Genomic DNA, 14,547 nt, shown 5'->3' with positions numbered 1-14,547 from the left:
TAGGGGGTCGGGGCGGGGGGGAGTGGATCTATGAGCCAAGTCGTAAATGTTTGCTTTCTCTGTTTCCAAACCTGCGAGGTTGTGCGTGCGTTGCCGTGAAGTCCGAAAGTGCCTGAGCAAGTGAATCTATAAGCGGTCGTAGCTCGTTAATTAGGCTGCGCGTCTTTCCAGGAGCTAAAAAATTAATTACCATCTTCAAATGTCATCCATCACGGGCGCAGCAGAAACTTGGTTGTAAATCTGGACTGGGCTAATAACAGGCAGAGGGGAACCGGTCGTTTTTATAGCTTGTGGGAGTGGAGTGCAAGTGGGCCGCAATGTGTTTTTAACTGATAATATCAACATTCATTTGAGCACTTTGGCAAACGTTTAAGGGGGGTTGGGGGGTGGGGAGGACTGGGTTCCTGATTTGTCAGCAGAGCTGCAATTCTCCCGTCTCCAGATCTGGAGAGGTCGCTCAGGTGTTGCAGTGAGCACCAGATTGCAACAGCAGGAGGATCCTGGTGGCAGGCAACTCTGAGGCGTTTGCAAGGATTTGCCGAAAAAATGGCCAAGAAACAAAGCTTCAGGGACCATATGTCACATATAGGCCAGGCTCTAAATTTATCTCTCCCTTCTTTTCCTCCCATTTATTCTTGGAAGAGGCAAATATCAGAAGTTAAGGGATGTGATGCCCATGGTGCAAGTCATGTAGCCAGTTCGTAGATCTGTAGCTACGGCAGGAAAATCCAAAGCTTTTCCTCTTTTAAAAAAAGTGTCATGGTAAAAATATATGTCCCAGCAGGTGGCAGCTAACTGGAACTAGATTAACTTTTAGTATGATAACAGGACATGGACATTTATGAGCTGAAGAAGACAGTACCTGGTACAGGAATCGGAAACGTTAAATGTACTCTTAAGATGAATCCAAATCACCCTTTTTACATAATTTACGTTATATGCAGTGGACACACACATTCACAGGCAATTACTAGACTTTTGCCGGCCAATATTGTATGGCCTCAGGCAATTTCTGCTCCTTTTTTTAGTTCTAACAGTTTCACCTGTGTGTTTTGCTTTTGTATAATATATATTATATTACACAGTATAATTTATATATATTATCTGGCAGCAATGTATATATATATTTAGAGAGAGAGAGCGAGCGAGCGCACGCAATATATTGCTACAAGACTGTAAGTGCAAAGGTGTAGAAAAAAGCACAATGTTTGACAGAGAATTGAATATTCCTATTTTTGGGTCTGATAACTGGGATGAGGAGGCCAGAGTCCCACTCAGCACCAGTATCAGATAGCCCTGCGCCTGAAAAGAATTGAAAATCAGGAATTACAAGCACTATAAAGGCTCTAGCAGGTTCCTGCGCGAAATACTATTTCATTAGCTGCCTCAATCTTTCAAATGTGTACTCTACTAGGAAGAAGCATATTAGGAGGTATCGCTCAGTTTTTATGCTAGATTATTTTAGAAAGGGAAAAAAGTTTTCTTTTTTTCTTTTGGAAATGTATGTTGTGAAGAGAGAAGTGAAGCTGAGTACCTCTTAACAGAAGGGGATCTGAAGGTGGTGGAGTTTAAGTCTTCAACTAATTGTATATATTGTAAATGGTCTTTAGCTATCAAAGATAGGACTCACTGAATATTCAGATGTCTAAGAAAATGGGGGCCTTTATCAGAGAGGAATGACTGATGCTGATGAAAGCATTTTTGGCTTAACCACCACCTTTCTTTGAGAGCGGGGGATATAGCTTAATAAAACTCTAGACATTGTACGGTAGGATATTATGTACTCCAAAGCGATCCTATGAACTATCAGTAAAGACACAGGCCAGCCAATCTAGTAAGGAAAAGAGCCGCTGTCTTTAAAACAATGGATACAATATTTTAATTTCCTTTAGGTAGTAAGAAACTATTGGAGGGAAAAAATGTGTTTTGACACCTAAAATGATACATTGCTTCCGTACTACATCTCACCACCAGTGCTGCGCAGTGACTGAGCGGTGCTCTCCGTGGTGCTGAAAAGTAACAGCTCTTTAGCTCTACTCCGTTTCAGCACGACAGTTCCAGCCGCTGTCCGTGGTGGTTTTTGCTTTCCAGGTCAGTAATAGACCGTCATTAAGAGTGAAAGGAAAATTAACTTGAGCATTATGCATGCGTACATGTTTTGGACGGTAGAATGCTAGGTATTTAACGATCAAAAGCATTGCTGATAGATTGTTTTCAATTACTGCAGAGGAGCCTTGGTGTGCTGGGAGTTTTGTTCCTCTTTTACGGAGAGCTGGATACTTCCCGGGTAATTTAGAATATCAGTGTGAATAATAACTGGTTAAAATAGTCAGATTGCCCCAAGGTATAAGTTTATTTTAATCTATTGTTAACTGTGCTAACATGGACAATGGATTTTAACAATTCACAAACTTGCTCTAAAAATCAGGGACCCAGAATGCTACGCTCTGAGCATGCATAACAAAACGTGTATGTAAGGATATCTGATCTGTTGACAAATTAAAATTGCTCGTAGTTATAACGGAGGTCAGCTCTGTTTCCCTTTGGACTAAGATAAAGTATGAAAAAGTAGAACAGAGTGGATGAAACACCACATACAAAGAAAGAACATCTCAGACTGTACATTTTCCTAGGAGATATTCTAAGTGTGAACTGAAGGAGTCGCTAGATATCCTTGATTCTAACACTAGGTGTTCTTTTAAAGTGCTCCAATAGTCAAATCATTTGATTGAATTGCTTGCTAGACTGCAGAACTAGCCATTCATGATACTTATTTTTGACACTGCAGTTATGCCTCCATCTTAAAGAAAAAATCAATGGCGTTTAATAATCCTATCGCAGAATATAAATTTCTCTTCATCAGCCTTTTACCATATCTTAAGTAAATACAGTCAGGAGAAAAAAAATCAGTCAGCCCTAACCTTCGAAAGTTACTGTGAATTGCTAAGACTTTAAAGGGAATGTATCACTAAGATTATAGATAATAAATCCAATTGTAATATAATTTATCCTGCATATCCAAGCTCTGTGTATATTTCTTAAGAATTAACCATAACCCACGTCTCTATTGCTACACTTCTATAGTATGTTTCTTCCGGCTGGTATCATTTAATTTCTGTGAAACCAAGTTTGTGTTGTCTTCGTTTATGGAAAAAATTCTCTCACTGATAGTTTTTTTTCCAGCAATAAAGAGATGATGCATAGCCAGGAAGAATATAGATTAATCTGCATTCATTTTCCTTGTGGGGTCCTAGGGATTATCTTTTAATATTAGTAATAAAACTCAAATAGCTCCAGTAAAAGCTTTACTCTCCGGTTGGTCCAAAAGGGACGGAGACTTTTTACAATGTGTTTTGATGAATGCACAGAGATGCAAATACCCGATTAAAAATATCTTGATGGCTTTTCCAAGCAAAATCTGAACTATTCCAAAGAGTGCTTACACCTTAATCTAGTTGAAAGAGAAAAGTACATTGTTGCAGTTTTGGATAAAAACTGGATGCACCAGCCGCAAACTGGCAAATGCTATTGCTCTTAGTAAAGATAGTAACGTAAGTAAATGTGCTTAGGTTACAGTTCCATGGTAACCATAGGTCTCAATGCAAGTGACGATAGGAACACTATCAGAATACCACACTGTATGGAGAGCTGAGTGTAAAAGAGAGAATCAGAATATAAACACATGCAAATACACACATCATTCTGCCTTTCAAACAGCGTTGTAATTTCAAGTAAGTGAGCGACGTGAAAATGAAGGTCTGTCAATTCCACACCAGTAGATCTTTTTTTAAAGCACTACAATTTCCGCTTTACTTTGAAGCTGGATGTTCAGTCAGTCCGGTGCAACTTGCTAAAGACAGCCAGTACACAGACCATCGTGTTTACGTAAATGCATGCCTCAGGTGCACAAGTAAGAGAAAGTGAGTGGAAATATCGGGACCTTTCTAAACCCAAATCACAGTCTGATCCCCTACATGACTTATTGTCAGCCTTTGCAACACGTCCTCTTCCACAACTCCAAGGCTAAGTGATTTCGACCCAGCTAGTCAGCTATTAAAATTCATGAATTGATTTTTGGAGAACCGCACCCCCTGTCCAAAGCTGACTCTTTGCAGTGAAATACCGGTAGCTATTGTTGAAACCAAATAAAAAAAATAGAAATAATAATTTTAGGCACGTAAATAAACCCGAGTTGGTTTTTCAAAAACGGTAGGCGATCAGATCGGTTGCATAATAGAAATAGGGAAAGCTGTCTGGCAGGCAGCCTTAAGAAGAGAAGAGCTATCTCAATTTCTCTCACTTAATCTTGGCTTCACGTCAGAAGCTGTGCAGCAGTGCAGTAGAATGGGAGCACAGCAAAAGCTTCGCCAGTAAAACGCCTGGTGCTCATTGACTCTCGCTATGTGGCGATACCTCAGCGATTTCTCAAGCTGGATTACCTATTGATTTTCCTCCTTTCTTGCCTCCCAGGTTCACCCGGCTGGACATTGTGTGTGTTTGGATTTCTCAAGGATTCTCCCCCGACTAACATGGATGTCCCACCATTCCTTGCAGTTGAAGGTTGCTCCTTGGCGCAGTGAATGAAGAACATGCAGGGATTGCTAATGGGTTTGGGAAGCGTAGACTCTCTCCTCTCTCTGTGACCATGCCGTGATCGTGTCTGAGGGCCATCAGTTTACGTTTCTCAGCCTTACCCTACCGGGGAGCCTGACGCTTAGAAGGGGGAAGTAAGGCAGCGCGTGTGCATAGAAACACCATGAAGATTATTTTCCCGATTCTAACTAATCCAGTCTTCAGATGCACCATTAGACTCCTTCTTTGCTTACTGTGGATTGGATATTCTCAAGGAACCACACATGTATTAAGATTCGGTAAGATTTCCCGACACTTTTGCATGGTGCTGAATATTGTATTCGTGTGATTGTGTCAGAAGGAGGGTTGCTGGGGAAGAGCTGGGAGCTGCTGCTGCTGCTGCTGCTGGAGTCAGGCGCCGAGTCCTTCTGTATTTTGCATCCGGATGGCTGAAACAGCGTGTTTGTGTGTCGAGGCAGTTTGCTGTATCATGATGAGAAGGAGGAGGAGGGGGATAATAATGGGGACAATGACCGGCAAGCGAGCGTGTTTGGTGAGGGTTCTGCAGAGTGATCAGAGCTTGCGTGGCTCCCTGGTACAGTGCCTGTTTGTTTCCATAGCAGTGGAAAACGCGGCTAAAATAGCTGTTGATTAGTTAAGATCCGACAACTAGTTGTTAAGTTTCACTCGCCTTCTCCCCTTCTATGGCCCTCCGAGGCTGAGTGTCCGAGCGGATCCAACCTTGTCCAAGGGACCTTTAGTTCCGATTTCCTTGAAACGTCTTTAGTGGCACCTTTCCTGGTGCTTGGGCTGTGATGGAACAGATGCTTTGTAAACTGTTAGCTGAATGCAAAGGAGTCAACGCGGAAGAACTCTTGACACACAAAAACGCGCTTCTAAGCGGCGAGCGGGAATGGATCATTATTTTTTCCCCTTGTAAGACAAAAAGAGCCAGGGACAACCACAGGCGGGGCCGTGCACATTTCAAGGGAAAACATATTGGTCGCCCAGCTCAAAGAGCTTCCCTTCCCCCTCCTGTATCTTTTGGAAACTAGCTTTAAAAACTGAGCGTGAAACTTCTGTGAGAAAGCATCCTGGCTAGAGAGTTGCTGAAGACAACTCGTCACGGACCAGACTGTTCCTTGTCACTGGAGCAGACCTGGGTATGAAAAGTTCTTGCAAGTGGGTGAGAGCCACAGTGGTGGGGCTAGGGACAGGGCACAGATCCGCCAGCCGAATAGCTAAAGTGCCCTGGGTTGGGTGTGCAGACAGTGCACACACGGGAAAAGTTGTTCGGCCGAAGAAACGGCCCCCTCTGTGCCAGTCCGCGAGGTGTGTAGGAGTTGCTATTCTTTCCCATGCCTATAGTGCGTTCCCTATTGTAGCATTGTAATGGTACTCGCCACTGAAAGCTCCCTTTTGCCTAGGAAAACGCTGCATGTCTTGCTCTTTCTTTGTTTAAATCACGTTTAGGAGGAGGTGTGTGGTGGTGGGGGGGGGAGGTGATTAAAGTCTCCGGGTTGTTATTGATCTCGGGTGCTGAATTCCTAGTAGCACTTTCTTCTGCTTCCATCTGGTCTAAAGGTGGTGCTTAAGGCACGTTGCTCTTAGCAACCATCTTCAGGAACGCTTGTTCCTTTGGACACGGCTAAACGGGTCCATATATCATTGCGGAGTTTATTTTGCATTGAAGCCGCTCCGTAGGCGTTGCTGCGAGATGAGTGCCAGAGCTGAAGGTAATCTGGCGCGGTCCAGCTGTGCCTGTGCGACAGGTTCCTAGTCGTTGCTGTGCAGGGGGATCTTTCCAGCTCGCTTGGCTTTCAGGGGCAGCTATGGAAACACGCTTTCCCACCCCCACCTCCGGTAGGAGATAAGCTGTCCGCTTTGCTCTTCGCCTCCTCGCTGCAATGCTCACTAGGATGTCACCGATCAAGCCACTATTTGAAGATGAGGAAAACAATAATCTGGAGCTCGCAGCAGAAGGAGGGAGCCTCTCCCCCGAAGGGCTGTCACTCGGCCGTGCAGAATGGATTTTTCTCGCTAACTTCCTTCCCTAAACTCTCTCCTGGACATCCAGTCGGTTTAGGGCTTTCACTCGTGCTTGCCATTCACGGCCATGTGTAGTAGCAAACTAGAAACCCGCTTCATGCTTTTTCCTTGCTTAAAAAAGTACCCCTCCGTCTCCACCTCTGCCCTTGCGGCACCAAAGTTGCTTCTTTTAAGTGGACTCCCAGCAGTAAGGGGGAAGAGGGCTCCCTGTCTTGCCCTCCCGGGCTGTTGCACGTGCCTGCCATTGCTACAGACCTTGGTTTTCACCCTAGTTCAGGAATAGTTCTTTGTGGAAAAGTTCAGCTCCTTTCCAAGAGGATTAGATCGCCTGGGAGAGAAGGGGTGTGGGGAGGAAAGGGATGACAATTCTGAGAAAGGAGATGGCTAAGTTATTTTAAGGGGCAATAGGAGAGCCCATCAGGCTGCCTGCTACTCCGAGCTGTCCCTGCTCCCTTGCGGGAGACAAGGCAGTGTCTGAGGAGATCCCCTTCAGAAGGCAGCCCCCTCTCTTCCTTCTCAGCCGGCAGCGCTATGGCAACAGGGGAGAGCTTGTAGCTGCCAGAGCTCCAGCCCCATCCTCCCCACTGTGCAAATGAACCACATTGGGCTCGCATTGTCCTTCCCACGGCTCCTGTCACTGTTGGGACTAGTCACTAGTCCTGTCAGCCTCCCTCCCTCTGTTTCAAGCTACCTTTTAACAAGGGCACTGGAAAGCCGAACGCCTGTGTGACTTGTCACAGGCCGAGACTTATTTTTTTCTCCCAGCGCCGGGGATCAAAAAGAATAATTAACTCTCTGGCTGCATTACATCAACCTGCCCTCACCTCCCTCGTCCAGCTGCACAGCGCCGTGTCTGCCTGCATTCCTAGCAGCTACTTTGGCCCCCGCCTAGCAAGGCCAGGTGGAAAGGATCGTGTTTTCTGGGAGCCAAAGAGCCAGCCCGGTTCTTCTTATTTCAGAGCAGCTGTCCAGGGATAAGCCCCAGGCTTGCACCTGCGATGTTCAGGATTTGCTGCTGAGAGTGAAGGAAGGCGCAGCGATACTGGAATCGTAGCCCTGCTGCTGGGGCTGGTGAAACCTGGGTCTAGACTTAGAAGAGAGATCGAGGCCAGAATAGCCTTTCTTAATTATCCCCATGGTGTCGAGTCAGAAGCTCATACCTTCTCTTCCTTTGCTACACGCAAGCAGAAATACGAGATCATAGATAGGACCCTTCCGTTGTCATGGTCTGTTAAATTCACAGCAGAAGCCGGGCCTGATCACTTCCAAGCGGGCCAGCCAGCCGAAACACGCGCTGGCGTGTATGTGCAGAGGGTTGCGCTGCTGCTTAAACCCTAAGGTCCCAACCCCCATCCCCAGGGCCCTCGCAAGGAAGTTAAGCACTTGCCCACCTGTGCGTAGCCACATGGCTGGGGTCGGGGCGCGGGGCAGTGCTGCGCCGCAGCCCGCAGGCCTGCAGGACCACGATCAGCGCCAGCTGGTGCTGTCTTCAGCTGGGACGTCCTCATGGTTGGAAGTGAGGAGAGACGGGGAATACATGAGTCCCCCTCCCCCGCTGTTTCCCTGCTCCCGCAGGTCCCCTGGTCAAAGCTTCAGCAGCTGGCGCTCAGCTGCTCAGATAGGGACTAGGAGACCAGGCCGGCAGGCAGCGGCGGTATCCAGCTGTTGCTGCCCGTCACAGCCAGATAGGTTTCATCAGACTTTGTCCGGGTTTACCCGAGCCACGCCAATGTCTCTCTCTGTCCAGGAGGAAGGGACAGAAATGCCAGCCCCTCCACTTCGATACCGACCCTTGCAAGCCTCTTATTTTAGACCAGGGGTGGCCAACCTGCGGGACCGGAGCCACACGCGGCTCTTCAGAAATTAGTATGCATGTCCTTGAATCTTTGCACAAGGACACGGTAGCCACCTTCCAAATGTGGAAGCTGGTCACCATGTCCTTGTGCAAAGATTCAAGCAGACGCATATTCACTTCTGAAGAGCCGCATGTGGCTCTGGAGCCTCAGATTGGCCACTCCAGTTTTAGGCGATTGCCTGTCTGGAGCCGTTTAAAACTCGTTGGATACACTCCCTTCAGGCTCCCTCTGCATACCAGGAAGAAGCTGGGGCCAGATCCTAGTTGCTGGTGCCCTGGCACGGCCTTGATGCCACTGAGACAAATGCTTGGAGCCACATCAGCTGGGTTGGGTTGTCAAGACCAATGTTTGTCAACGTACATTCCCCCCTAACCACTGATTCTCTGCGGGAGCATATTCAAGCTCTGAAGCAGAAATAGTCCCCCGACCTGGTACCGGTGGATTCTCCCTCCTATGCCTGGTGTAACTGCCTCGTCCTCCTTTTTTTTATCATATATAAGCAAACTCAGGGGGAAATGAAACCACAACACTTCATATGCCAAAGGGAGGGCAGTGGGCATAGAAACCTCAGTTCCATGTGGCAGTGGTTATGATCTTTCCTTGTTTAGGTAGTGCTGATGTTTCCACTCTTAGGAGCTGATTCCGAGCACATGGGATGAGCTGGCTGAATGGTACCCTTAAGAGTTTTTCCTCTTCTTAGGGGAACTGAAGAGATATTTCCCTTTTAGATGGGTGAAGAGGAGTGCCCATCTCTGATCCTAAGAACTGGTGTCTTGAGAGCAAGGATTTCAGGTTAAACCTGAGGCAACTTCAGGAAAAATACCGATCGATTCTCATGATCAGCCCCTGCAGGTTTCTGGAAGGAGCTCCGGCTCGTATTGCCCTGCATCAAACTTAGTCAAGTGTTTTCAGGAAGCAGGACCGAACACCTAGTTTTGTCTTGTTTTCTAAGCACCAGGGACACCGGCTACATTGCCTGGCTTTTTTCTAAGGGCCCAGAGAAGCGGGAATTACTGCTCAGCAGGCACTTCTTCAGTGAAGGCTTGGCGTCTAGGCTCCCTCTCAAATATTGCACCAAACTGAGCCAAGCGAGTCCCTATCCACAAAAACTTTCACTACGTGGAGGAATGAGTAAAACAAGTAAATGGCCAGGGCTTGGAATTGGCTTCTCATGCCATTGCCCGTGGGCATCTATCCTAGCAGTGGAAGCCGGAAGATCAGTTTGCCAGAACATTATTAAACAGCAAAGGCATCGAGCAGCCGTGAGAGCTGATGGTTTCATACAGTTTACAGGCTCCTCCAGTTGCATAAGCTTTACCTCTAGGGCAATACAGGAAGGCTTGAGTAGACCCCACCTGCTTCAAACAGCTCGAGTGGGACATCTTTTCCTTTGATCTCTCTTCTTCTTGGGAATGATTCTCCCTTGCTGTTGCAGTCCCCAAGTCTGAAGTCAGACTGCAATGTTGAGGGGAAGGAGCTATGGAGTGCCTAGCTCTCTCCACTGTCTATGCTTGAGGGGGTCTGCTTGGGTGGGAAGGACTGGGCTGTGGTGGGGGCTGGGCAGGGGAGAGGGTATTTGCCTTCATTGCAGGGGTTTGGATTCAGCAACGCTCCAGGTTCAGGAGTGGGGAAGTGCTTTGTTTAGATTCAATGGACCTGGCAAGGAGCCTCCAATGTGTATTAACGTCCCCAGCGCGCTCTCTTCACAATCAGACTTAAAACCAACAGCAATCAAAATCTTTGGAGGAGGGGTAAGGTCAAGAGCCTCGGGAAGGCAGGTAGGAGGTGAGAGCATTGTTATTGACTGGTCCAGATTAAACAGCACAGAGGAAGATTTCAATTTGATAACGTCACAGCCCTTCCTGTTTTTCTTTACTGCTTCTGCTGACAATTTTGTAAGGTAATTAAATTGGCTGATTGAAGTCACAGTGGTCATGGGGCGATAAAGACCATTTGGATTTAATGGAATTTAAAAACAACAGTGCACTGCACACAACTCTTACAGAACAAGAATTTTAATGACTCATTCAGGGTGCTGACTAAATACAACGTCCTGAGCAAGTTTAATTGAAAGGGCAAAGCAGATTAGCTGTATACAGTCTTTATTGCCGGAGATAGGGGAATTAAAATTATCCTGTTAAAAGACTCATTATTACATTATCAAGATTTAATGTAGGTTAAGTAAGTTCCCTTCTATGTAGGGCCTTTGGAATATCCCCGGATCCCTAAACCCCACTGCTTGAAACTAAGGAGAGCTGTGGAAAGGTTTGCACACAACTATCTTATGAATGGAGTGATTAGATGTACAGCTCACTTTTTGGTGACTGTTACTGAGTCTCTGGATGTCATGGAAAGTTCAGGTCATGCTTTCAAAGTAAATGTGGTTGATGAGTGAAATGGGTTCTGGTGCTGGAGATAAGGGACCGGAAAAAAAGAGATTGACTTGCATATTCTAAAAATGAGTTCTCTCACAAAGGAGAACTCCCTCCCCCTCACATACACAATACCAGACAAAGACTTGCAGTTATTGGCAATGACTACAAAGTATTTGTTAGTTTCTTGATGTGTATCTTGTTTGTTTCTTTGGTTTAATCTCCCCCTCCTTAATCTCTTGCACTGAAACTATTATTAGCAGTTCTGTCAATAATGCAGAAGAAAAGCTAGAAAGTCCCTTATTTCCATACTTTCCAATTTGCAAGGCAAATTAATGTTGCCTGAATAAGCTTATTATAGATGTTGTGCTGAAATGTATGTTGGAAGATTAGATTAAACAATATCACAACATAATATTATACAGTCACATTTGAATGGAAACCTTGAGAATCAGAAGCCAGTATAAAAGCAATATGTCTGCAAAATCTTATTTTTTATCTCACTAGTTATTTTGGGGTCCTTTGTACAATAACTGCATATAGTAATGTTAGTATTAATAATAGACTTAGGTTTATGTATTACCTCCAACTTCAAAAGATCTAAGGAATTTTTTGACCATTATTAAATTACAATACACATAGTGATCACTTTGACTTTCACTAGGAAAGCCCAGTGTGGGAAAACCCAGATAATATTTTAATAGACTATAAAAGCACTAAGTAGCAGTGTATAGCTATTGATATGTATAAATACCTCAATGAATTATGTCTATGGGGAGGTTTTATTTAGTCATGAACTGGAGTATACATATTTGGATCTGACCAAAATATCAAGGGTACCTTGGAAAAATTCTGTGAATGTTAAAATTGCCAGGGCTTCACTTTCCCCATGTCATTCAACTAAAACATACTTTAATCAAAATCGGCAAGTGAATTAAGTAATTTTAGGTTAAGGGTTACTTAAGGCTTGCTCTAGAGTATTCTTGAGTATTCCTTCTAGGCCTGCTATTGAAATGGAGTACATCTTAGTACATCTTAGCTCTTCAGTGTAGATGCCTGGGAATGCTTCCTGCTCAATACGTTCCAAATCAACCACATCTACCTGCAAAAGACATTTCTAGATGGCTCCAGATATTTTAATTACAGATATTTCTTTCTAGTCTGGGTGAACACAGATGCATTTTCCATTGCATATGTAAGAGTTATAATTGGATACCTATTACAATCTGGGTGCTAAAACTTTATATAATGATCCTACTAGAGGAATAAAATAGTATTGACTTACATGTCGATAAAATAATCCTAAAGAATTACAAAGCAAAAATGTGGCCGCACTCTTATAGATTGCAAGAAAAAGCTGAAAGGGTGCGTTGGAAAGTGTTCCTCTCTCCTCCCCCACCTTCCCCTCACCCACATGCACAAGGTCTTGGTCTTCCTAACTTTCCTGGAAAACTCCAGGAATGATGGGAAAGCTAGTCAGTATATGACTGGAAAATGTGAAATCAGATTGAGAAAATAAATGAGGTGTCTCACTCCACCCCATGTTGTTTAAAGTTATTTTAAAAATATTTTACACAAATTCCCAGAAAAAAGAGCATTTTAAATAAAAATGATGGACAACCTTGTCCTTGAATTAAAGGTTGATAAAGTTGAAGCTAAAAACTCCAATAGTTCTCTAGCAAAACAAACAGTGAAACAGCCAATGGTAAGAGGGTTTATAAGTGGTAAAAAATGACACCTGGTTGGGTCCTTGTTAAGTTCTTTATACTGACAAAAATTAATATTTATTTACTTTTAATATAAAAATATTCCATGTGTGACATGCAAATTAGAATTAGACTAATTTACTGGATTTGTGATTGCTGGACAAGGGCTGGACTCAATCCTTTATAAATATGTGTTTACCCTCTGAGGGTAGTGGAGTTAAGGGTGCTGAGAAGCAGTTCTGCAAGTGAATTGTCTATACTCATCCAAATGCTTCTACAAATGAGAAAAGGATATGTGGGCAGTAATTTTGCTTTTTTTCAAGGAAATATTTCCAGAAAATATTGTGCTGTTCTTAATATAAAACTATTCTTCTTTAAAACTGTCTTTATCGTAGACTGACTGCTGGTGAATTCAAAATACTGTTATTAAAATGTTCATTCATGTGTGTATATATACTCTAATAGATAATAACCCAAGTAAATTTATTAAGGATATATTTTATAATTGAACTTGCCATCCATTTGGGAATTTCTTTGTGCTGTAGATGAAAATTGATTAATGTCCATATTAGTCAACTTACATGAATGCTTCTTTTTAAAAATAACACCATTATTACATGACTGTAGACCCTATAATAATTAGTACCCACAGAATTTTAACAAAAGTCTGAAGTTGTAAACTCACTTTGGTCAAATTTATTAGGGCTTTCTCTTGCCTAAGTCTATCCCACCTATGCAGTTGGTTCAATAAAAGATATTATCCACAAAAATCCTTGTTTCTGACAGATATCCTGGACCGTCACAGCTACAATGCCACTCCAGCACTACCTTGAAACCCTTCATATTTTTTTCACATGCAATCAGATATTGTTAAAATATTCCTAACTTGTGTCTCAACATTTCAAATTGCACTTACTAGAAATGTATTTTTTTTATGCGGGCTATTTTACTAGATGCTTAGTATTGACATATATTCGAAATTAACTCCTGCATCATCAGACAGTGCCAGGTACCTTCTCTAGATTGTTACAGAAAAATATTCCCCTTAGCTATGTAAGGTAATGTGCTCAGTGCATCTGGGAGTCACTTTAATATATCTTATTTCCCTGTGATAACTCTTGGGCTAACTATCCATCTACGTATCTATGCCCATCTATGCCCATTATTCACAACTGTATTTTAGGGGCAAAGTCAGGGTAACACAATTTGCAATGTAAACTACATGTAAACTTTGATTCATTCAGTAGAGCTGATTTTCTCTGGATTTATGTTAGTGCAAATTAAAACAGATTCAGAACTGTAAATTGTGAGATAGGTTCAAAATGAGTAGAAATTACAAAGCCATGACACTTAAGGGGTGTGAGAAATGAATGTAGTTTACACCACTGATAAAATGGTGGGGAGGTGGCTAATTTAAATGGAATCCGCACTTGCTTACTCCAGGTCTAGACTTGGCCTGAAAATGTTGGAAACAGAGGCCTTGAAGTACAGGGCTAGATCCATTGCTGGTGCAAACTGATATGGTGCCACTGAAGTCAAGGGAGTTGTGCTTGTTTATACCACCTGAGGTTCTGACTCTATCCAGATATGGGGAATCTGCTGTTTCCCTTATATGTAATTCCAAAGGATAATCACACTTCTTTTAAAAAATATACTTTATTTTAATGTTAGTGTTCTTTTTATGTTGTTTTGTCTGGCTTTAACTTACAGTCACTTGTACTGTTAACTAATGCACCATAAACATTACAATGTTATGAAAGGAGACATTTAAGTGTTGGGTAGGAATGTTTTGATTTAACTACTGATTGGATCTATATTATGTTAACTGGAAAGCTTATGGCTGTTGCATAAAAACTATTTGGTGGACAGAAAATGGAGTTAACTGCTTTTACTAACAACAACTCATATGCACCGAAACACTGTCAGTGATATTTAAGATGCACATGGATATTATAGGCATAAAGCATTAACTTTATATATATATATTTAGCA

General features: G+C 43.4%; 1 protein-coding gene across 1 annotated transcript in view; it reads left to right on the top strand.

Moving 5' to 3' along the window:
- The first annotated feature begins 4,654 nt into the window (after positions 1-4,654).
- The window catches only part of LOC102371662 (glutamate receptor ionotropic, kainate 2), a 676,963-nt gene continuing 667,070 nt past the window's right edge, over positions 4,655-14,547 (top strand). Inside the window, exon 1 of the mRNA XM_006027905.1 lies at positions 4,655-4,871. Within this exon, the coding sequence (XP_006027967.1) occupies positions 4,757-4,871 (115 nt within the window). The 5' untranslated portion in view covers positions 4,655-4,756. The remainder of the gene's footprint in view (positions 4,872-14,547) is intronic.

This window comes from Alligator sinensis, unplaced genomic scaffold (assembly GCF_000455745.1).
Source record: "Alligator sinensis unplaced genomic scaffold, ASM45574v1 scaffold394_1, whole genome shotgun sequence".
NCBI lineage: Eukaryota > Metazoa > Chordata > Crocodylia > Alligatoridae > Alligator > Alligator sinensis.
Note: the sequence above shows the minus strand (reverse complement) of the source record. Positions and strands in the feature narration are given on the sequence as shown.